The 27,610-nt window shown below is 43.3% G+C and overlaps 1 protein-coding gene across 5 annotated transcripts in view; it reads right to left on the bottom strand.

Moving 5' to 3' along the window:
- Positions 1 to 27,610, bottom strand: part of Myzap (myocardial zonula adherens protein) — a 90,836-nt gene that overhangs the window by 43,275 nt on the left and 19,951 nt on the right. For all 5 annotated transcript variants that reach the window (XM_074066052.1, XM_074066056.1, XM_074066053.1 and 2 more), the window contains exons 3-10: positions 19,462 to 19,617; positions 15,561 to 15,653; positions 13,383 to 13,496; positions 10,400 to 10,552; positions 8,219 to 8,344; positions 7,206 to 7,334; positions 3,089 to 3,168; positions 1,556 to 1,661 (exon numbers count right to left, since the gene is read on the bottom strand). In XM_074066052.1, coding sequence (XP_073922153.1) covers positions 1,556 to 1,661; positions 3,089 to 3,168; positions 7,206 to 7,334; positions 8,219 to 8,344; positions 10,400 to 10,552; positions 13,383 to 13,496; positions 15,561 to 15,653; positions 19,462 to 19,617 — 957 coding nt within the window. The remainder of the gene's footprint in view (positions 1 to 1,555; positions 1,662 to 3,088; positions 3,169 to 7,205; positions 7,335 to 8,218; positions 8,345 to 10,399; positions 10,553 to 13,382; positions 13,497 to 15,560; positions 15,654 to 19,461; positions 19,618 to 27,610) is intronic.

The following is a 27,610-nucleotide window of genomic DNA, read 5'->3' as shown; positions in this document are numbered from 1 at the left end:
ATCAAAAGCGAATCTGTGAGGTTTTGTTCAATGGTTCTCTAACACAGACATAAGAACAACACAACACACACTCCCTGGAGTGAGGTGGAAGAAATGCAGCCCCCACAGTTAAAGAGTCCCACGGGGGGGAGATACACTTGCCCCAGACTTCAAGCGTGTGGAATTCAGAAGCAAAAAGACTACAGTGATAGTCAAAGGTCCCTAAGATGTTAAAGGTGATGAAGTGATGCTTTCCCTTAGGAAATACTCTCCTGACACCTGCCCAGTGCTGAGGATGGGGCAGGACCTCCCCCCATCACTGTGGCTGGTGCACAAAGTGAGTGGGGGTCCAGCCTGGTACTTCCTGTGAGCCTCTGCCATTCCTTGCTCCCCAGGGACATATGAGACAGGCATGACTCAGCAGCCTGTGACTGGACTTCTGTTTGAGGACAAGATTTTATCTACTGTGTATGTTTATCCTAGACCCAAAATATCAAGGTGTCCACCACACCCTCACAACTCCTTGACCTTAACCTCTCTACTATAATACCCCCCAAATCTTATGGATTGATAAAATGGATATACTTCAAATCTTTTGTCTGTCATGTGTATGACTTATTTATCAAAAATAGATATAGTTTTAATATTAATAATTCATTAATAAAATGGGTATTTTTTAGAGTGGTGCTTAGTGAAAGAGACATGAGGGTTTTTTTTTTCAGTTTTTTACTGCCAACCAAAAGTTTAATTATGTTGACATATTTTCTTTCCTTTGCAAGTTAGAGAATTAGACACAGGGAATTCTAACAATCCTGTTGGCACTAACTATTTTTTTCTATCAGACTTGTCTATCTTTTTTTAATTGAGCAAGAAAACAAAATTACAATAGTATGTGACTAGTTTTACTGCAGCAAGGACTTTCTTGTATTGAGCATCACCATGAGATTATACTGACACAAATCAAAATAATTTTTTTCTTTTTACAGAAATAATCATTCTACTTACCTGTTTGTTTTTTCATTTAGAAAAAAAGAACAGTCAACTATCCCCAGTAGAATAAATAATATAACTTCATTTCATATCACATAGACAGAGAAAAATGGTGGAAAAGAGAAAAGATAAAGAAGAAACAGGAGTGAGAGAAGAGAGCAAGGAAGGAGCAAGAAAAAGATGATCAGGCAAGGCAAGAGAGCAAAAGAGGCAGGGCATAAAGGACATACCAGAAATGAAGGAAGGACAGAAGTGGCAGCAGGGAGGAGAGGCAGGCAGTTGTGTGGAAGAAGTGCAGCAATCTGAGCTCAAGTCCACTTCTCTCATTGCACTCTTCTGTTCTCTGAGCTGCAGTACACACCCAAGGCACTGCTGTCCTTTGAGAGTTGGTGTGCTCAAGAATGGCACTTGACAGCTTTCTTAACTGTGATGTCTAGAGAAAGCCCTCTCTTAGAGGGCTACTCATCAGTCCACAGGGGATGTATGAGCCACAGGAAACTGAGCTGAGAGTAGGATGTGTCCTAGAATTGAAGCTTCCCCATGACCAGAAGCGACCTTGGCCTGAGGCCTGTGTGCAAGTGCTTACCTCCTCAACCATCTGCTTGACCTTCTTCTGCTGGCAGTGCACCATGTCATCTAGGTGTTTGATCCGCTCTCGGAGGCTAGCTGACGCCTCCTCCAGCTGCTGATATCTAACAGAGAGAAGGAACAGCAGCTGAGTCCTAACCCAAAGCAGCCACAGCAGCACAAGAGTCACAGCTTTTAGAAATATTGTCAAGCACACAAAGTGAAACTCCAAGACCCACTCTTCTTACCAGGCATATCCTAGGGGTCAACTACACACAGACCACCCCAGCCGAGGGGAATACAGGGCTCATTCATGCTTCCATTCTCAAGTTTTATCCTGTGTGATAATAGTTACTATACTCTCTAGGGACACAGAAAGAGTTTTTTTTTTCTCCACAGAGGAAAAACTTCCTGTGTGGGGGTTTAATACAAGATGAGAACATCCAATCAGTGACCTTGATTAAGACACAAGAAAAAATCTGACATCAAATGACAGAGTCCTGGAATGTCTGGAATTATAGTCATTCTATAGATCATTTATTTTAGATGAACAGGGAACATGTTGAAAGAACTTCTCTGTTTCAGAATGGAGTGGCTTATGTCACAAAACACTTCAAACTTCTTGTTTTAAAACAGCACAAAGTGCTCTCTGACTTTACTTGGTTCAAAGAAACCAAAGGAGCCAGCAGATGACTGAGTTCTCCGGGCTGTCGGAATGGAGCACTGGAGGAAGGGCATGGTATCTGTGACCACCAGCTCTGCCAGATCCCCCTCAGCACAACTGGAAAGACAGTGAATACTCTTATGATACTACCTTGAAAACTCTAAAGTTATAAAAAAGGAAGAAAAGCAGGTAATTTTTTTCCTCACATACTACGTGGGAGTCAGTATGCCCAAAAACTCCCTAACAATGTAAGCCACCAAGATGGGCTCCGTTATCAACGTCAGAACCCTTCCTCCTTTAAAAGGAATCCCTATCTCATAGCTAAGCAAGATACTCAGGGAAGGCTAAGTAACCTCCCCAGGCTGCTCAAATCATGCCAGCCTTGCTTTCCTTCTCTAGAGAGCCACATGCAACCTTCTCTGCCTTTTGGTTTCTAGAAGAGACAGTGTACTCCTCCTGTATTTTCTACCCAGGGGTTTATATACTCATAGCCAAAGGGCAATGTGAAGTTTGAAAACAAAAAGATTTTAAAATTAATTTTCAGGACAAGTGGTATTAGTCACCGTTGATGAGTTTCCTCATCAACAAGGTGTATCCTGTGGAGTCCAAAGTTATGGAGAACATTTATAGACTGAACTTTTGCACTTGAGACAGTCTTTGATGTGTCCCACTGCGCTAACAACCAGCCACAACTGGTGAGATGTGGCTGTAAGCTCCTACAGGAACCAGCTCTACACTGGACGCTCTCAGCTCAAGGTCACACATATGTCACACATGTCTATAGTAAATGATGAACATGTGAATGAAAACACAGGGTTAAGTGATTCCTCAAAACAGATCATGCTCACCCTCTAAATCCACTAAAAGACCAAGAACAGCTCCTCTTACCTCTCCTTGTCAGATTCAGTGAGCTCCCCTGACATTTCCGTTTCATGCTCTAGGAGTTGAAGTTGAAGTTGATGCCGTTCCTAGAACCAACAAATATAATCAATGGATCAAGATGGAGATGGACGGAGGATGTGAACCAAGCAAGTCCAAGTCTGTGGAACCTTCCCTGGGTTTTACACTCTCACCCACCAACAGCATCCAAATAAAGATCCAAGGTACCAAATATGTCTATGTACTTACATACATACGTGTTTATGGAGACAAGTACCCCAACAAAACCACATTCAGGATTTTTGTTGTTGTTGTATTGGGGGTTGAACTCAGGCCTTGCACTAAACCTCTACCATTTTAGCCACACCCCCAGCTCCTTTTGCTTTAGGTATTTTTTAATAGGGTCTTGCATTTATGCTCAGGCCAGCAAGGATCACAATCTTCCTATTTATGCTTCCTGCATAGCTAGCATGACAGGTGCATGCCACCACATCCAGCTTTTATTGGTTGAGATTGGTTGAACTTTTTTGTCCAAGCTGGACTCAAAGTGTGATCCTCCTGATCTCTACCATACAAGTAGCTAATACAAGCATGAGCCACCATGCCTAGTTCACTTTCAAGATTTTTTTAAAATATTCTATTTATCCTGCCTCAGGTCTTATGAAAATTTACTGTTCTAAATAATGATAATCAATGCTTTAAATCAGTATCCTGTGATATTGTAAAATTCTTGATGATTTTCTAAAACATCAAGAAAAGAGGCTCTGGAATTCTGGCAATGTACTATGTACCAATCTGGTGGTGTTAACACAGGTGCTGTCACTTCTAAGAAATGTATTGTGGACAGAAAAATGATCCTCCAAAGATGTCCATCTTCTAATTCCTTAAACCTATAAGTATGTTATCTTACATGGAAAGGTAAGACATATAAATATATACTCTTTAAGTGGGAAGATTATCCTAGATTATCCAGGTGGCCTTCACTAGGAGGGGGCAATAGGGTTAGAGTCAGAGCTGATGGAAAATGCTACACTCCTGGCTCTGAGGCAGAAATAAGGGGTCACAAGCCAAGGAACACAGGCATCCCCCAAAAGTTAGAAAAGACAAGGAAATAGATTCTCCTCTGGACCTTCCAAAAGGAATCCAGCTCTGCCAACATCTTGATTCTAGGACTTCTCACCTCCAGAACTGAAAAAGAATAAATTGATGTTGTTTGAAGCCACTGATTTTGTGGTAATTGTCTGCAACAGCAATAAGAAACATGTGTATCAAGCAACACACTTTGTATACACCATTATGTATATGTGAATCTTTTTGTTTACCCAAAAAAGTGAGAATTTGGACAAGGATTTCTTTAGAGAAAGTAGAAAAATGTTAATAGAAGCATGGGAAATACATTACAGATGTTACCAATTCAACTCACTATGCAGGAAGAGAGTATTTTACTTTTGGACCACTCCTAAGAACTACGGTGCCTTATCTTACCCTCACAAATTCTCCCCAACAAACTGAAAAATCATATAGGTTCCAAACCTCTTTTCCACCAAATTATTAAAAGCAAATCTTTGAAAATTCAAATCCCACAGTCTTTGAAACTGTAAGCAATGATACAAAAGGGAAAACCAAAGAGGCTGGGAAGTATCCATCCTGGCCGGGAAGACCAACTTTTACTGGGGTTTTGTTACTGTTTTGACATCTCTACAGCAGATGCACATTCTTACAGCCTGGCCTGGGCAGACTGTTCCCCCTGCCCTTAGGGCTATACCACTAGCTAGAAGTTTACATCAGCCCTGAAATAAGAGTAACACACCTTTCACAAATGGCTATTCTCTCCACCCTACAAAATGGGTGGCATAAAATAAGACAAGACCAAACTATAGCACACATTTAAAATTCTATTTTTTTTAAATGCGGTATGACAAATCTTCAGGATATACTGTTCAATTTCCTTCATTTGTATACACCTAAACAGAAGAGCACACTCTTTAGGAGATCAGAACCAAAGGTACTTCCAATACAGTGCTTAGCAAGAGAAATTGTGAACTAAGGTATGCGGTAAAAAAGCCATTCAAAAGCACACAGTTTGTCTTTGAGCAAAATCCAACAGGAAATAAGAACAGAATACAAAAACGGCCACAGTTCCCACCTGTGGACACTCTGCTCACATGGAGTGAGACAGAGATTTGGCCAGATTCCTGCTCTCAGAGTTTTATCCCTAATGAGAAAAGAGTGTAAATGGGCATATCTAATCTCAACTAAATAAAGCAAGCATCTCGTTAGCCTAAATGGAAAAGAAGATCTAAAGAAAAGACAATAAATTTTTAATCACTAAAGAGAAAGTCAAGTGCAGGCAAGGAAGGCTACCTCCCACCATTTGCCTCCCGTAATAGCACGTGCACGTGGAAATCAGTGTGAATAAACTAGAAGCTTTCAGAATCCCAAGGCACGAAGCAGCTCAACTATAAAACAGGTCCAGCTAATAAAAGCTGACTGCAGGGCAGACCTTAGGCAAGTCTGTAAGAAAATAAAACTCAGGGCTATAAATTATTGAGCCCTTAACCTTGTGCCAGGCTCTGTGCTCAGTACTTAGCATGGATTTTTCTCCTGTACTTCTCACAAAAGCTCTCAGAATAAGAAGTAACATATATCAGCATTTTACAGAAGAGAAAACTGGATTTGGAAAAGAGAAATAACTGCCCATAACTAGAAAGAGAGGCAAGATGCACACCCTGGGTCTGTCTGGTTCTAAATCCTGTGCTTGCCACACACATGCACTCTTTCTGGAAGATGCTCAGTGTGCTGCCTCCTGCCTTCCTCATACTGCAGGAGAATCTACCACCTAGACAGAGCTCCTGCCTCAACCACTGTCTTCTGCTTTATGAGAGAATGGCAAAGCAAGAGAACACTCACCCAGGTTCTAGAAAACACCTGTGTTTATGTGTTCTTCACTCCCTCCACCTCCACTCAAGGTGGAGGTTAGTCCTAAATGAGCCAGCTGTCTGCTCTTCAATAGAAGGTGGGATTCTATTCCCCACCCCCAACCCCGCCACCCCTGGGGTAGAGATGAGATTTTATCTCCTAAATAAGGACATTAGCTGAATGATGCATCCCCATGAATCCTGAAGTTCCACAGTAATAAATGTGGGGCAGTTTCCATTGTGGTTGGAACCCACTTTGTTGGGGAATGAGAGGGATATATGGCAGACAACAAGGGGGAGGTAAGGAGGCATATCTTCAGATCCACAAGGAAGCCCACACAGGGACCTTGCTTAATTGTCATTCCCCAGCCTCTACCATTGGGTTGGCGATTCTCAGCATCCAGAGTGAATGACAGGGTGCTAATACTGTCACAGTCTTAGGAGGATCACCACTGTCCACAACCTCAAACGTAGCTAGAGTGTCACTTTCCAGAAATCAGCCTCAGCTTTGGCCCTAACTCCAGGGCCCTTCCCCAGAAGTCAGCTGTCAGCTGCTAAATATCACCCATTCTTTCTCTTCCTTCCTGTCCTCTTTCCTTTCTCCCACCCCTTCTTCCTTTTTCTCCACATCCTGCCTCCACCCCTCCCCTTTCTCCAGACTGGTTCATTATCTCAACTGAGCTCCTGTCTTTCCCAGGCCCACACCCCAACCATCAGCCTGTATACTACATGCGCAGAGAAATGAGGTCTTTCCCACTCCCCTGGGCTCTAGGCGTGTCAGGGAAGAGTCCACCTGCCCCAGACACATGCCCCAGAAACAACAGGGTGGGGTGCTGATGGAACACCCAAATAGGGCTAAGTTACCCAATAGGTAAACTAAATGCGTGCCTGGAGCACTCGGAAAGCCGGCCACTGCAGAGTTACTTTGTGTACAGAATTTCATATGTAAAGGTTGCTCTGTTTTATTTGTGGTTCTGGCATTTGAACTCAGGGCCTTGCTTGCTAGGGAGGTGCTCTACCACTTGACCCATACCTCCAGCTTTGTAATGTTTTTTAAAACCATCAGAATAGTTACCGTGGGACAAATGAGAACTCTGTTTGTTTAATCATAATCTGGGAGCTGAGAGAAATGGGTACTGAGGTGTTTCTGTCTTCACAAGACCTGAGAGGGAGCCGAGACCATCTCTGTTGGAGACCATCTCTGTTACCTTTTCCATACGCTCAATGAGCCTGTCAAGCTCTCCAATCCTCTGATCCTTTTCCTCTAGGCTGATCTCTGCCACCTGCATCTTTTTATTGGCTTCTTCGATGGCTTTCAGGAAACTATTGGTTTCTTCCTGCAAAAGGAACACGCTGTCCTCAGCACAGGTATGGCATACCTACAGGACCCAAATAGCTCTGGCCTTGCTAAGGTATGATTTCCCTTTAAAACCATGACTTTGGGACCTAAAAGTATCCTGAAAATGCCAAATTCAACTCTCATGAGGCTGGTTCTCACCTCTGAATAAAGACACAGACTATGACTTTTTAATGGGTCTGGTTACCTTTTATCCTAGTAACATTGAGTAGATGCTCAGAGTATCATTTTCCAACACTGTTAAGGGAATTAGGGCCAGATCTAGAATTGAATGTAAAATTTGCAGATCCTTCTCCCATATTGTAATACAGCCACTCACTCCTAAGAAGAAAACATAGCCAATCATGTGACACTTTTACTAAGCCTAAGGACACAGATAAGCCAGACATGGGCTCCTTCCTTCAAAGTACTTGTGCTGCCCTAGAAAGCCAAGTCATGATATGTACAGCCCAGCTCTAGGACAGGCACAAGGGAATTCCACAGCCCAGAGCAGGGAGACGGAATGACTTCCCAAGGACAGAGGAGGAAACATCAGATGTGTGAATGGCAGAGAGAAGGTGGCACTGGAGACTTTGGGGAACTGAGGATCCAAGATGGGGAAGCAGGAAATTTCAGGTAAAGAGAACCAAAGGGAGCGAGGAAGGGCAAACCCAAGACCAGCTTGAATGGAACACGGATTACCAGATAAAAGAGTGTTGACATAGAAATTGGGGATTATCCCGAGCAGGGAGATAAGAAAGGGAACTGAATAAGCAAACAAATAAGTCCCCTCAATCCCTCACTCATATTTGAGCCTCCCCTCTAAGAACCTGCACCTGCCACCCATGTCCTGTGTTATTGTGTCGACGGTGACCACATACGCACCAGGAGCACCTCCTTTTCGGCACGGTGCCTCCTCTGCTCCTCCCGCAGCTTCTCTTCATACTGGCTATACAGCTTCTTGGTCATCTCTCTCATCACCTCAGCATTGGCTTCTTGAGATGACTCCACCTGCAAAGAGACTCATTGCAGAACTGCAGCTTCCAGCCTTCCCTCTAGATCTCTCGTGCGGAGACACACAGAGGTAGTGAGCCCATCACTCAGGTTCCGCAGGAGATAGAGGCAGCAGGAACTCCCAAGGCAAGAAGGGAAGGAAAGAGGAAGAGGGCTGAACAGAGCACAGAAAAATAAAACAAATGTGGCACTGTACACTCACTTATTCACGATGATCAAAAGGAAAAAACTTACCTTCTCTATAAACAACCTCTTTAGTTGCACTAGCCAACCTCATCTCTTGAGCAGACCTTGGTTAAGCTCAAATAAGAAATCTGCTACTTGTTAGGGTAGAAATCAGAAGGATAATAGTTTGCAGTCAGCCTGAGCAAAAATGTTAGCAAGACCCCATCTCAATTAATAAGCTGGGCATGGTGGCATACACCTGTGATTCCAGCTACACTGGAGGCATAGTTAGGAGGATTGTGGTTCAGGCCAAACCCTGGGCAAAACACAAGACCCTACCTAAAAAATTACTAAATCAAAAAAGGGCTGGAAGCATGGCTCAAGTGGTAGAGAACTGCCTGCCAAGTATAAGGCCCTGAGTTCAAATCCCAGTACTGCCAAAAAAGAAAAAAGACATCTGGACCCATTCTTTCCCCACCTATGTGCTTTCCCGAATGTGTTTCCAATCAGAAGAAATGTTAAACTTGGCACTTCTAGTGACCTGAGCAAGTGCAGCTTGGGAATTGGGAGTGGGCAGGGCTGAGGCTGCAGGGCTGTTGTCTCTTTTCTGCCTCGGCCAGATCCTCACGTGTGGAACCTCAGGCCTCTCTCTTAAACTTGCTGCAGGTCTGCTCTTATCCCTTCCCTCCAGGCTGCTGCTTGTTTCAGAGAGCTGAGTCTGCTGAATACCTCCTATTTGGATAAGGAAGGTGTCCTTATCCAAATAGCTTATGTGATGCTTCATCCAAAGACGTGACAAGTCCCTCTGGACACCCTTTGATTCCTCCTTCTCATCACTAGGCAAATGTGGGCACCAAGAAGCCACAAAATGGAAACTCCCAAGCAGAGGTTATTAGCCAAGAAACTGGGGCACTGTACACTTCATTTCCAGTGCAGGCCGACCATGGGAAAGGGTTCTGCTCTGAGGTCGGTTCACTCTGCCCCCGGCCCCAGTCATGTGAAATGCCCTGGGTCCCTGTAACATTTTTTTAATTTGGGGGGCAAAATAAGAAGGGAAAGGGAAAACCTCTTTCAGTCCACTGGTCAGGATGAAAACTAGCCTGAAGTCTCTAAAACAGCCCAGTGTTGGCTGGACGTAGGGGCCTGGACTGCCTGGGAGCAGCCAAACTGCCAAGCTGCCATTGATGTCCCTAGATGCCTGGTGACATACCACCCCAGAACAAACAGGAATGCACAGGACAGACACAGACAGTACATTTTAGTAAGTGTTTGTGGAATGGGTAACTGCATAAAGTTCTTACACTAAGGAAAAGATTTAATTCAATAATTTCAGCAACAAACCTTTTTCTTCAAAGTAACTCTTACTCAGACATAGCATATATAAAATTGAAGGAAAAAAGAGCTTCAGACGTGGGCACTGATGCCTTCAGGGCATTAGAGGTCTAGCTGAGGAATACTCAGCAGTCAAAAGAGACATGCCCCAGAATCCTTTGCCACCCTGAGAAAGGAGCCAAAGTCCAAGTACCAGTGAACTGCATGGTCCTGGGACTTCAGAGAAAATTTAACAGTGAAGGGAGAGAGCGCTCCAAAGCTTGTGAAGTCCCAGACCTGATGGCATCCCAATGGCCTTCCCAGGAACAAAACTGCAATGTCTTGGTGACTTCTAAGTAACCTTGAGGACACCGAGGGCCAAGAAAGGAGTGCCAGTGGGGTGTTTATGAAGCACCCCAATCGGGTCTGACAACTGTGAACACAGGCCTTCACAGAATGCCCTGTGGAACTGGCCATGAAAAAAAATCTCTAATGAAAAATTTAATGAAGAAGAGAAATGGGAGAGCTGGAGAGGAGAGAAGGAAGGCAGAGGAATTCGAGGCTCATTTACTTTACCTTCATTTTCAGGAGCTGGTTCTCAACCTCCGCCGCCTCTAACTGCCTCTGCTTTTCCCGCAGCTTGTCCATGGATGCTTCATAGGTCTGTTGCAAATTTCTAATTTGATCCTTAATGTTGCTGTTTTCCAAAGTAACATCCACAAGGGTTTTCTATTCAGATGAACATAAAAAGTGGTGTGAAAAAAAACATGGCCATGCATGTCACACGCTGGGGTATCCCTTTGTCAGGCCACAGCAGCTGCCACTCTGAGACTAATTTGTGAGGAGCAGAGGGCTTCCCACAGTGGTCCAGAGACCTGCCACCCTAAGGATTGGTGGGCCAGAGACTCCCCACAGCTACACAGGGCTGTTGCCAACACCACCTGCCACTGCTTAGGGTAGACAGAATGGATTGAGTCTTCCCAAGAAAAACTTCATAATACATCACTTCACATAGGATAAAAACAAAAAAACACAAACCAGGTTTGAAAGTAGTCAGTGCAGTACAATCCTATTAATAAATCCAAATCCAAATAACCATTTTCACTACAAAATAAAATTGTAGATATTTATTTTCTTCTTCTTTGTTTTTTTTTCTATATTTTCTATCTTCCTGCAACAAATCAGGAAACAAAATGCGAGTTTCATAGAAAAGAGATATTCCCCTCTTTCCTTAAAAGGACTGTCACTTCTATACTTCTAGACTGCCTGCCAGGATGGTGATAACATGGTCAAGGCTCCCCCAGTGTCCCCAAGTGCTTCCTTTCCCCATTGGGCAGAGACAAGTAGAGATAAACAAGTGCCAAGGAATGGAGTTTGGTGACTTAATAAGTGCCTGACAAGTGTCAAGAGCCTGCCAAAGGCCACCCTCTGGAGCAACAATGTTTAAATTAATAGTGTTGCTATTTTATTTCTCCAGTTTCTACTTGCTTAACCCTCCTTAGAGAGAAATGGCTTCCATAAATCCCAGAATTTCCACCACTGGACACTGAGTTACAGGCACCTTCTACCATCTCCCCAAGTTATCTCCAGCTCCATATTAGAAGACTGGAAACTGGTGCTGAACACGGTTTCTAACACCTCTCTCCCCTTCATGAGATGGTTGGCCTCTGAAGTTTCCCCATTCCTTAGCCTCCACTTTGGACAATATAAGCCTCCTGCTCCTAAACCTAGTTGAGTCAGTTTAGGAACAGTGAATGGAGGTAATTACATATTAAAGTAAAGCCATCTGGAAGCCTGGAAACACAGAACATCTGGGCTTCGAGGAGCTTTATGACTTTGTAAAGCCTGCCTTCCACCACCCTCCAAGTCCCTCTGGCTCACACACTGGCTCCATAGTCTGGACCATGAATCTTCTGATCCAGGCCCTGCCACTGGCTAGCCTCCTTGGTCATGCCATTGCTCTCCCTTAGCCTTAAGACAAAGGGCTGGAGACCATCTCAACAGTTCTTTCTAGCTCTGATATTCTGTAAACTCAAACCAAGAGTCTGGTCTCCCTGTCAACAATAATGAATGTGGTGGATGGAATGGGCAAGTGGAAGAGCTTGGGATCTTGCATAAATAACAAGTCAGTGACCTTCAGACTCCTAGTTATAAGGCCCCATAGGCCATCCAGACTGAGAGACTGGATAATAACTAGAAAAGAGTGCTGGTCTCAGGGTTAGGGCTGACTCTATTCTCACAGCTGGCCTCTAAGATACAATACTTGAAGTGTCAGCCAGATAGCAAGTCAGGCGAATTTGCCTGAAAGTATTTTTTTTCTTGGAAGAATAGTCAGAGACACCAACCAAGTCTGGATGCAGGTGAGGAGAAGCCCTTCCTGGTGGGCTGGGAGTGAGATAGCATCCAAGAGGGAAGGAAAGGGGGCCTTGGTAAGCCCCGTTGATGACAGAAGGAAGGGAAGACAAAGACTTCTGAATAAACCAGAGTCAAAGTGCAGGCTGGCCTGAGGCCAGGGGAAAACTGGTATATACAAAAGAGATCCAGGAAAAACATGGGACTCAGAGGCCCCACCAGAAACGGGCATCCCAGACAAACCCAAACATGAGGCCCACCCAGACCACTGCTGGATAGTGGCCGAGCTTTGTTGGCACGGCTGCTCTCTCAGATGTTGCTTAGAGAATGCTAGGCTCTACAGGAAGTGGAGAGGCCTGATGTGAAAATCTGTTTGTGTAGCCACTCGATTATTTATATAGGACCAGAAAGGATTTGAAATAGTTTTTGGGACTTTTAAAAGGACAGTAAAAAGATTAAAGTTGGAGGAGAGGCAGAAACTACTGTTTATGTACGTGGAAAGTAAGGCCAAGGACAGCTATTTTGAGTAAATATGATGCTTTGTTTTGAATATCTTCAAGTCAGCTTGTATGCTGGGTAGGGGCCCACTTGGTTGGAAGAGCAAGAAGGAGAAGCATTTTAATGGTGAACTCCTGGCAAATCAAACTTATCCAGAGATGGGTCCCTGAGTAAGTTGGCGGCATGCATTCTCCAGATGTAGGATACTGGGTCTTTCTGTTTCTCTGTCTGCTAGCATAAGACATTCTTTGGAATATTCATATTTCTTTCTAATGCAAAATAGCTTCTAAATTAAGATAAAGGGTTTAATTTGGAAGCCACTTGCCATGAAAGAGCAGAGACTGTCTGGTTATGTCTGTCTTTTCTGTGATTTGGTGGAACTTCCTAATCACCAGGACAACATGTATTGTGTCATTCAAGAACACTGAGGACCACTCGGGTGTCTGATGAAGCAAGTGATATGTACAGCCCTGAACTCAGAATCTATACCTCCCACTGTAATGCGGGCAAACCAGAGGATTGGTATCTCAGCTTGGAAACATTTCCTCTGACTTCCCTCAGGGTCTACCTGGACCAGTCTTTACTATGCTATGTTTAATGGAGCCTTAATGAGCTCAGGACCTTCTGCCAAAGGATCAGGACTCACTCCTGGTTAAGCTGGGCTGCCCTATAATAGAAGGTTCCCATCTAACAGGGAGCAGCTGAATACCTGCAGACCAATGGAGTCCGACGCCAAAGCCGAGTTCATGGCATTGAAACTATCCAGGGCAGACGACTGGCTTTGGATGTGATTCTCTAGGTAGTCCTGCTGAGCATGGGAAACCTGAACAGATGGAAGAGACAGTCACTTAAAACCAATTCACAGATGGGTGCGGGGGGTGGCTCATGCCTGCAATCCTAGAGGCCAAGATCAGGAGAATGGAGGTTTGAGGCCAATCTGATGAAATAGTTGGTGAGACCCCATCTCCAAAATAACCAGAACAAAATGGACTGGGGGTGTGGCTCAAGAAGTAGACCGCCTGCTTTGCAAACATGAAAACCCCAGACCCAGCAAAAAAATAGAAGAAAAAAACAATCCACACACCCCACAGCAATCTTCAGTGGCTGGATCTTTCTTCTAAGAGTAACTACATCCACTCAAACAATATTTATAGTAAACCTTTAGCTTAAAAGCCAACATTTCTATGACCCAGAGTAGAAAGGCAAGAATAGTTTTCCTTTGGATAGTATTTCCATATTCACCCATAGAGGCTCACAACCGCACTCACTGCACAGGAGTCACATAGGCCCTGTACAGGGAAGAAACAGGATCAGAGAGGGAAGTGACCTGCTCACAGTCACACAGCAGGAACTAGAACCCAGTTGGAATGGCTTCTGCCATCTTTCTCTTCGCAGTAACCACAGAAAGCATAACTTTGGGCCCATCCAGTTCTTAAGGGTTGTTGTTACTGCTGTCTTTGTTGGGTGTGTGTGTTTAAGGAGTTTGGAAAAGTTTCTTCAGAGGCTAATCCTAAGCTCGACCTTAACAAGGATCGGGTACAGAGAGGCAGGGAGGCAGTAGGACTAGGGGCTGTGGTTCTGAGGAAGGCTCAGGGGTGGACCCTGCATGACCTGTGGGGGCCAGGAAAAAGCATGGCATGACTGAGCAGGAGGTGCACCTGGGGGTAGGAGACAGAGTTGAAACAACAGGCCAGAACCAGATTCTAATTTGCCTGCAGTGAGGGGGTGGGATGGAGAAAGAGACTGTGGGCACAGATGAGTTCCGGGGACAGTTCTAGCAAGAGAAAATAAGGTGTGGGAGATGGTGGTGGAAGGCAATGAGCAGTCTTGTTTAAACTTCCATTACAAATCAATCCTTTGCCTTTGAGGACAGTCATCAACGTCTGGCAGGTTGGCAGACTGAATTCCACTAGAGGGTGAGAACGTCACATGCCTCCTCGTACATACCAGTGATAATCAAGTCTACGGTTTTGGCCATGGGTCCTACGTAAGAAGACAGTCCACAGCCCTGCCATAATCTGGGCTCTGAGACATGGCTGTGGTCACTGCCCCCTCCTGCAGATGGTAACTCTCATGGAAGGAACATCATATACACAAGGACGCCTATCTTTTGGGTTAATAATCACAAAAATATCTTTGAAATCCCACAAGCTTGGTTGAACTGGAAGAAAGTTGTATTTCCTAAATTTTGAGTTGGTAACACACTCACCTGGCACAAACATTTTAAAAGTATAAAAGGTACAGACTGAAATCACGCTTCCCTTCACTGCTACCTCTCCAGGTTCCCACCCTGTCCACCCCTGCTCATCAACCAGGTGCCAGTTAATTTCCATCTGGATTATCTTTCAGGCCTTTGTGTACACACAAAACAATCCTGGTAGGTTCATTTTCTCCTCCTGTTTTATATAAATGGTCATAAACTATACATATTTTCCTACATCTTGCTTTTTTATCTTCTCTGTATCTTTGAAATCTTTCCCTATTGTTGAACAGCTCACTTGCTTTTTTTTTTTTTTTTTTTACAACTAAATAGATTTGATTGGAGAGATAGAACATAATTCACTTTCTTCTTCTCGATGGAATTTGGGGTTCCATTCTTTTTACTATTACAAACAATGCCACAATAAATTAGTTCATCCATAAGTCATTTCATACATGTGAGAGCTTATCTGTAGAGTAAATTCTTAGGAATAGATTTTGGTTTTATATAAAGAAGATGACTCTTAAAGGTTTCCCTTAATTAATAAAGCCCCATCTGTGATAAGATTCTGTCATTTCACTTAGAATATGACTCCCGAACATCTTTAGGTACCAGCCCCTCCCAGCTTGAAAAGTTCCAAGCTCTGCCACCTCTCCACACAGCCACGTTACTGAGATGCGGACTTACTGACAGATCCCGAGTGAGCTGTCGGATCTTCTGCCTCATTTCATCATAGTCTCCATACATCCTCTTCCTTACTTTTTCCAAAGTAGCTCTTACCTGCGGCCCACAAAAAATGATAGAGATCAAGCTAGAATATTTTCATGAAAGATGTCCAAACTAACAAGAGAAGGGTCCCACAAAACAACAACAACAAAAGAATCTTAAGAACAGGACGCCTAGTGAATTAAGGGAGATCACCCATGACATCTAGTTAGAAACCAAGGGAATTATCCAAACAATGAGAATTATTTATGTAATATTGATATGCACATTATATATACAATTGTATATAACTATGATGACTAATAAATATTAGTTATACAAATAACTAAAGTCTGAAGAAAAATGACTTGTTAAAATGTACCTATCATCCTCAAGCCATATTTGGGCAGTTTGCTCCTTCCCTTTTCCCATTACACATTTTTAAAAGCAGGATGTTTTTAACCAACTAACTCTATAAGCAAGTAAGAGGATGAAAAAAATGAAAAGCAAAAACAATCTCTAATCTTACTCGGCTCTGATTGCCAAAAAAACAATGAAATGTCTAGAATATAAGACAAGGAAACAGGAGCCCTGTAGGGTCCATAAATTTGAAAGTCACTTCCTCAATGATCACCAATGGCACGAGGTCCCTAGTGTAACAGCGGTAAAGGCGGCCCCCAAAACACTTGTCTATACAAACACTGTGCATGTTGCTCCTTAGTAAATGTCAGAAAACAAACAGGCTTGAGTTATTCTGAAACAAAACAGTAAGCAAGCCTTGCAAACAGACCTTGTTTCCTCCCATCTTTTGACACCCCTAGATTGGGTGAAGGGGCTCAAAAGTCTTCATATACAACAGGGAGTCTCAAGAGAGTTTCCTCCAGGACACTCCAGAATGTCTGTCTTGGCAAAGGCTCGAGGACAACAGTTTGAACAAAATGCGAGTATTCTTGGGACAGTATTGGGAGACTTGATTTTGAAGGTGTATTTATAGAACATGCACCCTGTTTCTAATTAGACTGGCTATTGGTACAGATTTTGGCAGAAAAGAGTCAAAGCCTCAAGATTTCCCTAGATGAATTCCCATAATACAGTCTACTTTCTTGTCCTTAGCTAGTAACATATTGGGAAAATGAGACCAAAATCATGACTTTTCATTGCAGGCAGATGGAATGACTAGCCTTTGTGGCCCTGAGCTGGCTCTTCAGCCACCAATGGTGTGTGCAGGTTAACTCTTGAGCTCAAAACACTGTAAGAAGCCAACAGGACCAGGGTGTCTCTCACCAGGGAGAGAGGGCAACAAGTCACAAAAACACTTAGGAAAAACCAGCCAGGGATGGATTTGAAGTCAGCTATAGAAGGTGGGACCTGGAAATTAACTTTGCATAGCAGATCACAATGGAGACTGGTAAAAATAGGTCAAAATTAGCCCTTTGACTTTGGGACATACCATCCACAGCCAAAGATCAGCCTGAACCCACTGTCTTTGTCTTGGGTAATTTGTGACTCTAGACTTTTTTAAGAAGGCTTACCTCTAAAGCAATACCAAGCTATTTGGAGTATATAAATGAGGACGGACTAAGTATTTCCTTCAGGAAAAAAAAAAAACAGAAGACTGGGCTGCTAAAAGCACTCAGGAATGGGATACTCTGCATGATATAAAATTGTCTTTGGGAGGTAAGGTAGCTGGAATTTATTTGAGACTGGTGGTTGTCACACACATTTTCTGTGTGTATAGCTTTTCTTCATATTCTCTGCTACACATTTATTATTTTTGAAAAGAAAAATCAAAAAGAAATGTTCTTTTTGATTTTAAAAAACTCATTAAATAGCTAAGACAACATGGCTTTGAATATTATATGCAAACCCACCAAGTAAAATGGGGCTCACAGAGCTGGAGGTTTTCACCTTTGAGAGCAGAGAAAATGGAAACCTAAAGAGGGCAAAAGTATCATGCTAGGTCAAAGCCAGAGCTGGACCTAGAAGCAGGGACTATAAGTTCACAGGCCTGGGGCCTTCCCCTACTCCATGCTCCCTGTGCTGCTTGTGAGCAATTTTAAGCCACAGGTTGGTGTTTGGAGCCTGTCAGGGTTAGAGTAGCTTATTTCCTCCTTCATCTAATTAGTCTGGTTTGGGCAGCAGCAGTCAATCCACAGGACATTGGATACAACAAAAAGAAATGGAGCTAGACATACAGACAGATATTAAAAGATTTGAAGAAAATGCTCCAAAACATTAACGACTATTCTGGGTTGAATGATAGGATTATGGATGATTTTGTTTTCTTCTTCGTATACTTTTGTATTTCCTGAATTTTCCCCAAAGACATTAAATTTAAAAGATAAGATATAAAATATTAAATACAAAGAAATGGCACTGATTGGCTTAGGTTGTACAATCCCTATTGTGGTTGATCTCCCAGCATTCCTTTCAACCTTTCAACCCAACTGACTGGACTGGTCTGAACCTACCATGTCCTCCAACCCTGCCACTGATTGGTTTGGGGACCAGACATGTGACTAGCTCTGGTCAAGGGAAAACCTAATAGGGTAGGGACTCCAAAAAGTATCCAAAGGTAAGTGGCTTCTTTTCTTCCTCAAGACACTGTCATATTTTCAGAAGAGCCTGGGGCTAAAGGAGGAAAAAGCCAACGGAAACAGAGTAGAACCAGAGCCTGGTTGTGTCTACCTACCTCCAGACTTATTGCCATGTGAGTTAAATTTCCTTTTGATGTTGGCTTTTCTCTTATTTGCAGCTAAAAGCACACAAATTAATTTATATGATTTTCCAAACTTACAGATTAGGTGTGGCCAGCATCATAAGCAACACCAGTTAAGAATTTCCATACTGTACACAGAAGAAGGAAACCCATAGAGTCCTGAATATTCCCAAGGCAGGATAAATCAGAGAAAACGAGGCATAGGAAACAGGAGCCAGAAATTATATTACTGAATAGCTTTAAAAGCACATGGGCCCGGCTCTTTTTAAGCTTTATATTCTCACTAAGTTGTAACATTTAGTAAACATAGCAGCTCTTTCCTCTGATCTTGCTGCCTGTCCAAATGATTACTATACACTTGAAACTGAGTACGAATATCTTTCATGAAGAAAAACATACACATCTTGGAAAAAATGTGGTAAAATGACTCCTTTGAGCATGAAGGTGTTTACAAAAAAAGAAAAAAGTTATCGTAAGGTAGGACACCTGTCCTGAAGGGAAAATTGGGCAGAACCTATCCTTTGTTTAAAGGGATGCTTAGACACCTACGTCACAATGACCCAAATTTAATAAACAGACCAGCCTTGATATCTCTGGGCTCAGTTGATAATGATTAACACATACCAGTTATCCATAACAAAGGGGAGCACTTATCATAAGGCAAATTTAACCAAAATCCCCTATCCTACGTTTTTACCACAAATACCCGATATCAAGCTAGCATAGTGTATCTTCCTCAGAGCACTATGGTCTACCTATTAGTGAGTGCCTTTCCTTGTTGCTTTCTTGCTCAATAAAGCTCTTCCTGTTTTCTTTCCTTTGTGACTTGCTGGGAAATTCTTACTCTGCTATTAAAGTCCAGGACCTGAATAAAAACTCTGAGAGGAAGATCCCCAGTTTAAAAGGACATCTCCTCAGACCCTCACCTGTGATAGTGACATTCCTACTCACTAACAGGAAGCCCACAGAAGCACATCCTATCCTCTGCTGCAGAATTGCATCTGTACTTTTACATTGCCACGAAGACATGTAGAAACATGTCCGTCCAAATTAATGCTAAGAATTCTTTCAAAACACCTTAGTATATTCTCATCAGTGCTTCCAACTCCACCATTTTACAAACTACAAAGGAATACAGGCCATAAAAAATCATAAGTGGCTCACGTCTTTGATATAGTTCATCTCTTCTTTCAGCTGGTTGGTGGACCATCCATACACCACCATTTCTTTCTGCTGATTTTGGTCGGATCTCCGCACCACACCATAAACAACACCCTGAGGAAGTTTCCTGGTAGGCTCTCCATTGGTCAGTTCTAGACGCTAAAAAAATGTACAAGAAAAGAAATAATAAGTCTTTAGGCGTCTTGAAAACAGCTATAATAATGGCTTTTATATGATCTGCCCAGCACCAGATGCCTGGCAGCAAGGACAGCGGTGACAGAAACATAGCCTGGCCTCTGTTGGCAGGTGGCCTTACCTTGGAGGAAGAGACCACCTTTTGCCAACTTCCATCTTCATGGTACACCTATAGGGGTCCACCTTCCTGGAGGGGGCACACTTTCCTAATATTCACAAGGTGCCTGACAGATTTGTGTCATGACAACAGCAGGTGCTTGAAACATTACATTCATGGTGACACTTTTTTTTACCCTTATACCAGTTCGTTTGATGACTTCAACCTCATCACTGAATATGTGACCTGAAATGCAGAAAGTTGAGATTGGCAGTCATCTGGCAGCCAATTGTCCTGTGAGGGTAGGCTGACCCTAGGACCAAGTTCTGAGAAAATGAGGTGGGTTAGTACACAATCTGTTGTCCATTCATGAAATATTTCTGAAAAGCCACGCAGAGGCGGTGTGACTCCAGCCCAGAAGAATCTTCCTACTCCTGTCAGCTGGCCCTTAATTCCTTTAATTGGAGAACAATTAAAGCTTGCATCATTGTTGAAATGCAAATGCCCTTGAGAAAGGTTAACCTGTCCAAGTCTTAATGCACGTGTGTTGGATAAAAGAAAGGCTCAGGAAGCAGGAAAGGGGAAATGAAAGCTTGCCAGGCAGAAACATTCCTTCCACATTCAAGTTCACAAACACTCCATGACATAACAGTTGTCTTCTCTACTTCATAGCTGAGAAAACTGAAGTTCAGGAAGGGTAAATAACTTGCTTATGGCCACACGTGTAGGTTCAAGCCAATCCTATGACACTAAACATATCTTTGCATACTACAGGGTCGTCAGATGTAGAGGGTCAGGGTACGAGCCTCCACACCATGCAGGGGACAGAGGTCAGGAAAAAACTAAGACCAAGGACTGGGACTTCATACACAACCTGGCCTCCTCCCAGCTTTCCCTGGGGCTGATCCTGGTACTGGACGATACACAGCACGAAGCTCAAACCCCATCAGGGCAACTCTGCTTCCTACTAACTGCTCAACTACCTTTGCATAAGTTCTTTCACAGACTATCTTTGACATGCTGAACTGTAATTCGTATTTTAAAAATCATTTTCACAGAACAATAAGTACTCTGTGATCCCATTTAAAGTTTGTAAAATCAGAACGAAGCCTAGAAAGATACGTGACAAATGTCTAATAATGGCCAACTCTGAGAAGGGAGCAGTGAGGTCAGACAGGGATGGTGGAGAGCAGAGTGGCTTTTCGTTTTCATTTGTTCTCTTTTGCATTACTTGTTTGAATGTGTTTTATAAGAGCCCTTTTAAAAGGAAAAAAACCTATCCCTTGCTTCCTACCCTCTGCACACAGTTGGGAGAAAATGGATGCAAGGGTCTGGGACACTGTGTTTGCTTCCGCTTGCATGTATGACCCTTGTACCTAGTTCCCATAGACACTGTTGTTACTCCTGAAATCTGTCCATAAGTTTGGGTGACTGGGCTATAAAATGGTTCACGGTGGAGTAACAAGCTGGCATTAAGATATCCCCAATTTACTAGTCATGTAATTAAGAGGAAAAGAGCTAATGAAACTCCCCATATACCAGGAAATGAAAGCATGTTCTTTCAGCCTGGACTCCACCCAGTTCCTGCAAAACAAGCTGGTGACCATGCAGGCTTATACAAAGCAAAGGCGCTCAGAGGTGGACAAGCTGTTAGGAAAACTCAGGTTGCTCTAGCACAAGTGAGGAAATGAGGGCCACCACAGAGAGAGGAAAATTCAAATGACATCAGGACAAATGGTCATGGAAGACTGCCTGAGAGGTCCTGGGTCTAAAAGTTTATGGGCATGGAAAAGTGTCTAAGACATGCTGAATGAAAAGTAATAAATTCATATTCTCATTTTTTTGTTTTAATAATTGTGTAAAACATCTAGAAAGATGTAATCCAAACTTTAGTGACAATTTCCTCATTAAAATGAGATGTCACTTTTTCCTTAATGCTCTTTTGTACTGTGATTTTTTTTGGCAAAGAAAAATCCAAGCATTATTATTGATCGTTTTTGTTTTGTTTTGTTTTTACAGTACTGGAGTTTGAACTCAGGACCTATACCTTGAGCCACTCCACTGCCTCTTTATTGTGATTTTTTTTCCAAGATAGGAAATCACTTACTATTTGGTTGAGCTGGCTTCGAACCGCATCTCCACCTCCTTAGCAGCTAGGATTACAAACATGAGCCACCAGCGTCTGGCTGAATTGATCGTTTTTATTTGAATTTTCAAGAAGAGTCAGGCACCTTTAATCCCAGCTGTTTGGGAGGCAGAGGTAGGAGGATCACTGTCAGAGGCCAGGCCCCAGGCAAAATCATGAGACTCTATCAGAAAAATAACTTAAAGCAAAAAAGGCTAGGGGGAATGGCTCAGTGGTAGAGTACCTGCCTAGCAAGAGTGAGGCCATGAGTTCAAAACCAAGTACTCAAAAAAAAAAAAAAAAAAGAAGAAGAAGAAGAAGAAAAAGAAACTAAAACTTATTAAAAGGTCAGGGTCTACATAAAAGACCTCCTCCAGGAAAGGGCAGGCAGAGGCAGGTCCACTAGCCCTTCTGCTCCACAGGGAGAAGACAGACGAGCTGTTGGACCATGCCAAGGAAAGGGAAGAAAAAAATACTTATTAAGCAAGAGAAGGAGAAAAATATTTGCTGTCTAGTGATTTTATTATACAACATTTTCTTTAATCCTTACAATAACCCTACTGTGTAAATATTATTATCTTTCAGGGTGGCAGATTGCAAGTTCCTATCTGGGTATTTCCAAGTCTAAGCAACTTCCTTGATTACTATGCCTACAAACTAACTGCTAAGAATCAGCAGGGGAACTGGGCTTACATCTCCACATTGCACTCCAGAGGTTCATGGGGTAGGAAAACCACCAGCCTGGCCCTCAGGTACCTGAGCCATTTGGAAGAGGCAGGTCCAGGACCAGGGCTTTTCTCTACCCCACCTCAACCCATCCCACCCAAGGGAGCCTCACGGCTTCCCTTCTGTTCTTTTATCAGAAAATCTCCTTTTGGCCTCTATTATTAGGCTATTTACACAAATTCTTCTCTCTTCCCTCCTCTGCCACTGCTGGACTGAGATGTTCCTCCTTCCAGAATACATTCCCCAACCACTTAGGCCTCCTCTTGTCAGGTTTCCACATGATCACAGCCATGACAGAGTGACTGTAGGCATCCTTATATGTGTAAGGCCTGCTCCCTGGTCAGCTCCAAAAGTCTAGGCCTTGTTTGTCTTCTTCCCTCCCCGCCATTCCCCAGCATCCAACAGGATGGACATGCAATGACTTTGTCAATAAATATTTGCTGAAGGAGTAAGGGGCTTTAGAAGCTGGAAGAGGGTCTGGGGAATCTCCCAGTGTTCGTAAATACGGCCCAGTTGACGGAGGGACAGGTAGCTGATGCTTGCCTCAATCCCAAAATGATACCCAGAAAAATTCCAAAAGAGCAGAGACCACTACCACTTTTTAAAAATGTCAGTGTGCTTGTGGTCAAAAACTGTAGAACACAGGAGAAAAAAAAAAGCTGTAATGTCTAGCAAGGCTTGTGGCTGAATTTTTCTCCTCTTGTAACATTTTAAATGTCTCTATGATAAGTCTTAATTTTAGGCATGAAAAATGTATTGTGATAACATTAAGAAACAGTCTTTATCCTTGAGAGAAACACGCTGAAATATGTTTGACATAGTTATTTATGCAAAGTGAAGGAAGTGGATGGGGGTGTAGATGAGGCAGGACTGGCTAGGACTAAGGGCCATGGGGCTGGGTGGAGGGTCAGTGATTCATTACATAATTAAGTCTCCTTTTGTGTTAGTTTGAAACTCTTCACAATTAAAACACAATTAAAAGATTTTTAAAGCCTCCATATTAGACTGTTTGATATTAAGTCAATTTTTTTAAAATACTAGAACTTTTGGAAGTAAAGATCAGATGGATCATGAGTACAGGCTTGCCTTGGCCAAAAAGTTCACAAGACCCTATCTCGACCAATGATTGCACACGGTGGTGCACCTGTCATCCCAGCTATATGGGGAAGCACAAATACGAGGATCATGGTCTAGGTTGGTCTGGGTGTAAAACCTTATCTGAAAAATAACCAATGCAAAAAGGGCAGAGTGGCTCAAGTGGTAGAGCCCCAAGTTCAATCCCCAGTGCCACCAATACACACACACACACACACACACACACACACACACGTACACACACACACATACACACACACACACACACACACACACGCTAGACTTATTACAAGCTTGTTGGGCATAAAACAATACCAGGCAAAATCTACCTGAAAATAAACACTCTAATAAATGCTAGAAAGAAAAGAAAGTTTTTACCAAAGAAGGGAAAGGAAACAACCTACTGAAAGGGCATTCCATAATCCCTACATGAAATGCACTGAAATTAAGAGCAGGTGTAATTGGCACAGCATACTGTGATTCTCTCATATCTGGTTAGGTATTTACCTCCAAGTCATACAATGGCTGTTTACCCTGAACTCAAAAAGAAGGAGAAACTACAGAAAAGTAACTCAGTCTAAATTCCTGCTGTAAGGGAGTCACTTGCTACTGGGGAGTTTGGATTAGTTAAACCACTGATAGGTGACCATATATTTCACCTCCTATGATCCATAAAGGCAGGGATGGCATCTGCATATTTGCTGTTATATCCATAAATAGATACTCAATAAGTAAATTGGGTTTGTTTTTCTGGATTTTTGTTGTTGTTGTTGTTTTGTTTTTTTTGCAGCACTGGGGTTTGAACTCAGGGCCTCGCACTTGTTAGGCAGGTGCTCTACTACTTGAACCTCTCCCCAGTCCTTTTTTGCTCTAATTATTTTTTGGATAGGGTCTCCAGTTTTTGCCTGAGACCAGACTCAGGCTGGGATCTTCCTACCTGGCCTCCCACATAGCTGGGATTATAGGCACATACCACCCACAAATGTTCAGCTCATTTGTTGAGATGAGGTCTCACTAACTTTTTGCCCAACATGTAAATTTCATCCTCCCCATCTCTGCCACTTAAGTAGCTAGGATCATAAGCTGTGAGACACCAAATTGGCCTAATAAACATTTTGAAGGAAAGCAGACATACAAAATATTTGGAATTGAGACTATGCCAGAATACCTGGAGTATTTGGCCAGTCTAGACACTGAGGATTAATCTGTGCAAAGAAGAAAATCTTTTCATCAATGATAAGGACTCTTGGGGAATAAATAACAGCAGAAATACAACTTAACTAATTAAAGGGAGTGATAGGAGACTGCCACAGCCAGTCCCTAGCCACAGGAGCTAGGATGAGCATCTGGTCACATGTCCAGGTTGCCCAATGACTTAGGAGGACCAAGACAGGAATCGAATGACTTGCAAAGTTGAAGCCAAGTTACTTCCAGAACCTCTTGCTGTGGACCTCCTCTCTCCAGCCAGAAGGCAGCAGCCCCCAAGGACTGCTGAGTGTGAAGCCACTGGTCCTCCTACCCATCTTATGGACACAAGCCAGCACTGTCACGAATGTATGCTGGCCTGTCTGGCCTGCGTGTCCATCTTAAGAATTATTCAACCCAGGTCAGGACTCACACTTGACATTGTTATGTCTTCTTATGACAAAAATGAATGCCACAGATGAGCCCAAGGGCCTTTCTGCAGCCTGAAAAAGAAACAGGGATGGGAAAGCCAGGTCTGAACCCTCAGAAAAATGGAAATCTTTGGCTTGTCAAAACATTTGTTATTTCTGACAATCTTACAAACTGAATAGAGCATTTCCTAAATACATTCATTCTCAGATGCAGATGGGTGACCTTGAAAAACATGTAGCCAAGTAGAAGTCCCAAGGAGAGTGACAGTTTTAAAAGTAGCACCCTGTGGCAGTAACCTCACTAATTTACAGCTTCTATGCAGACAACAGCTGCTGAACCCCACAACCCCAGGGTAAAAGGGAAGAAGAATACCTGAGAGAAAAAAAAAAAACAGGAACTGATTTTCCAGAACCCAGGTAGGGAACATACCTAGGTAACCTTGACTGCTAAACCATAAACATCCCAAACAGACTTTGCCCGATGGGAGAAAGCATTCAAACCGAGGTTTCCGGGGCTCTGTGGCTGAGTTACAGATCTAACTTCCAAATACAAATCCACCACTAGCTGTGTGACCTGGGCAGTCATTCACTTCACTGAGCTTCAGGGTCCTGAACAATAAAATGGGGAGAATCCCACCAATTTCAGGGGCAGCCTAAGGAACACAGGGAGTAACAGACATCAGACACCTAGTGTGCTGTTGGGCAAATACACAGTAGAAGCTGGTGGTTTCCAGCATTTGTGCTGTGGTTTTACTTTATTTCTGGGGGTTGGGAGGCATAGCTCAGTGGTAGAATACTTGCCCAGCACTGAAGAAAGAAAAGAAGAGAGGAAGGAAGGGAGGGAGGGGAGAGGAGAGAGAGAAGGAGGAGAAGGGGGGAGGGCAAAGGAGGGGAGGGGAGAGTAGGGGAGAGAGGGAAGGAAGAGTGGAGAGGAGGGGAGGGGAGAGGAGGGGAGGGGACGGGGAGAGGAGAGAGGGAGGAAGGAAGGGAGGGAAAGAAGGAAGAAGGAGGGATGGGGAAGGGAAGAAGGAAAGAGGGACGAGGAAGGGAGGGAACAAAAGAAGAAAAGAAAGAGAGAAAAAGAAAACAGACAGAGACAAATATCTGGGTTCCTACTAAACTCGGCATCTCTGTCTGGATGCATCTGTCTCTCTGTCCAGCCCTTTCTTGGGTCTTTTTGTTGCCTTTGTTACACTCATCAAATCTGCTCTGATAGGGAACTGCTCACTCCAAGGTGGCCTTGGTTTCTTTTCATGGGGAGAGAATTACAGTCTCAGAAGTTTAGGAAAATTAAACAGGGTTGGTTGTGTAGTTCAGGGCTAGTTCCTTCTTAGTGTCAGTGGGGTGGGGGCCTATATTGGGAGCTTCTGGGGACAGCCACCTAGCCCTGATCTAAAGTGACACCACAGCCACTGCACTTGCACTGTTCTGCCAATTTCAATCCACGTATATCAATGTGAAGTAGAAGTTCCACAGCTAAAGAAACAGGGTGAAACACTGACTCTAGGCTAAAGATTCCATTTGCTACAAGAGGAAACTGAAGCCCCAGAGATGGCAGCACTGCAGTGGTAGATGTTAGAGCCAGGACCAGAACCCCAGCCCTTTTCCCATCTCCAGGGATGTCATCTCAGAGTGTCACACAGAATCCCTGCACGCTGTCACAGAGGACAGCCCAGGCCAGCTGCACCTCTGAATCATGACTGCACACCCCCGCACCTGGCAACAGCTGGGATGTTGTATAAACAGTCACGCCAAGGACAAGAGCCAGAAGGCTTATTCATCCAGGCTTTTAAAGGAAAGGGACTATAAAACCTGATGGCAAAGGTTTCCTCCTTTGAAACATTTTACTGGCATGAAAGTTCCTGACTCTACATGCATACCCAGATATTTACACTCCCTCATTGGGGTTCTCAAAGACCTGGAAACAGCATCTTCAAAAACAACCGGTCACAGAAGGACACTTACAATGCTGGCGGTCTATAGCCACTTAAAATATTATCTGCTTCCAGCCATTCTATCAATTTCAACAAGACTTCTTCATGGCAAGAACAGACTCAGCTCAAAGCAGATTCTCTAAAATTCAACTGTGCAGTGAGATCCTGATTCAACACAATAGCAGCTGGTGTTGGCTCTGCTCTTGTGTGTGTGCGTGTGTGTGTGCATGTGTGTGTGCGCATGCATACGCACGCGTGCTTAGGGTACATAAAAAGATAGTGCATATGGATTTGGATAGGATTGTGGATACACACATTCATGATGCTCTTCGAAGATAATATGAATTTAATTTCAACCTTATCT

The sequence above is a fragment of the Castor canadensis genome, chromosome 2 (genome assembly GCF_047511655.1).
Source record: "Castor canadensis chromosome 2, mCasCan1.hap1v2, whole genome shotgun sequence".
NCBI classification, from domain to species: Eukaryota; Metazoa; Chordata; class Mammalia; order Rodentia; family Castoridae; genus Castor; species Castor canadensis.
This window is presented reverse-complemented; position numbering and strand designations above follow the sequence as displayed.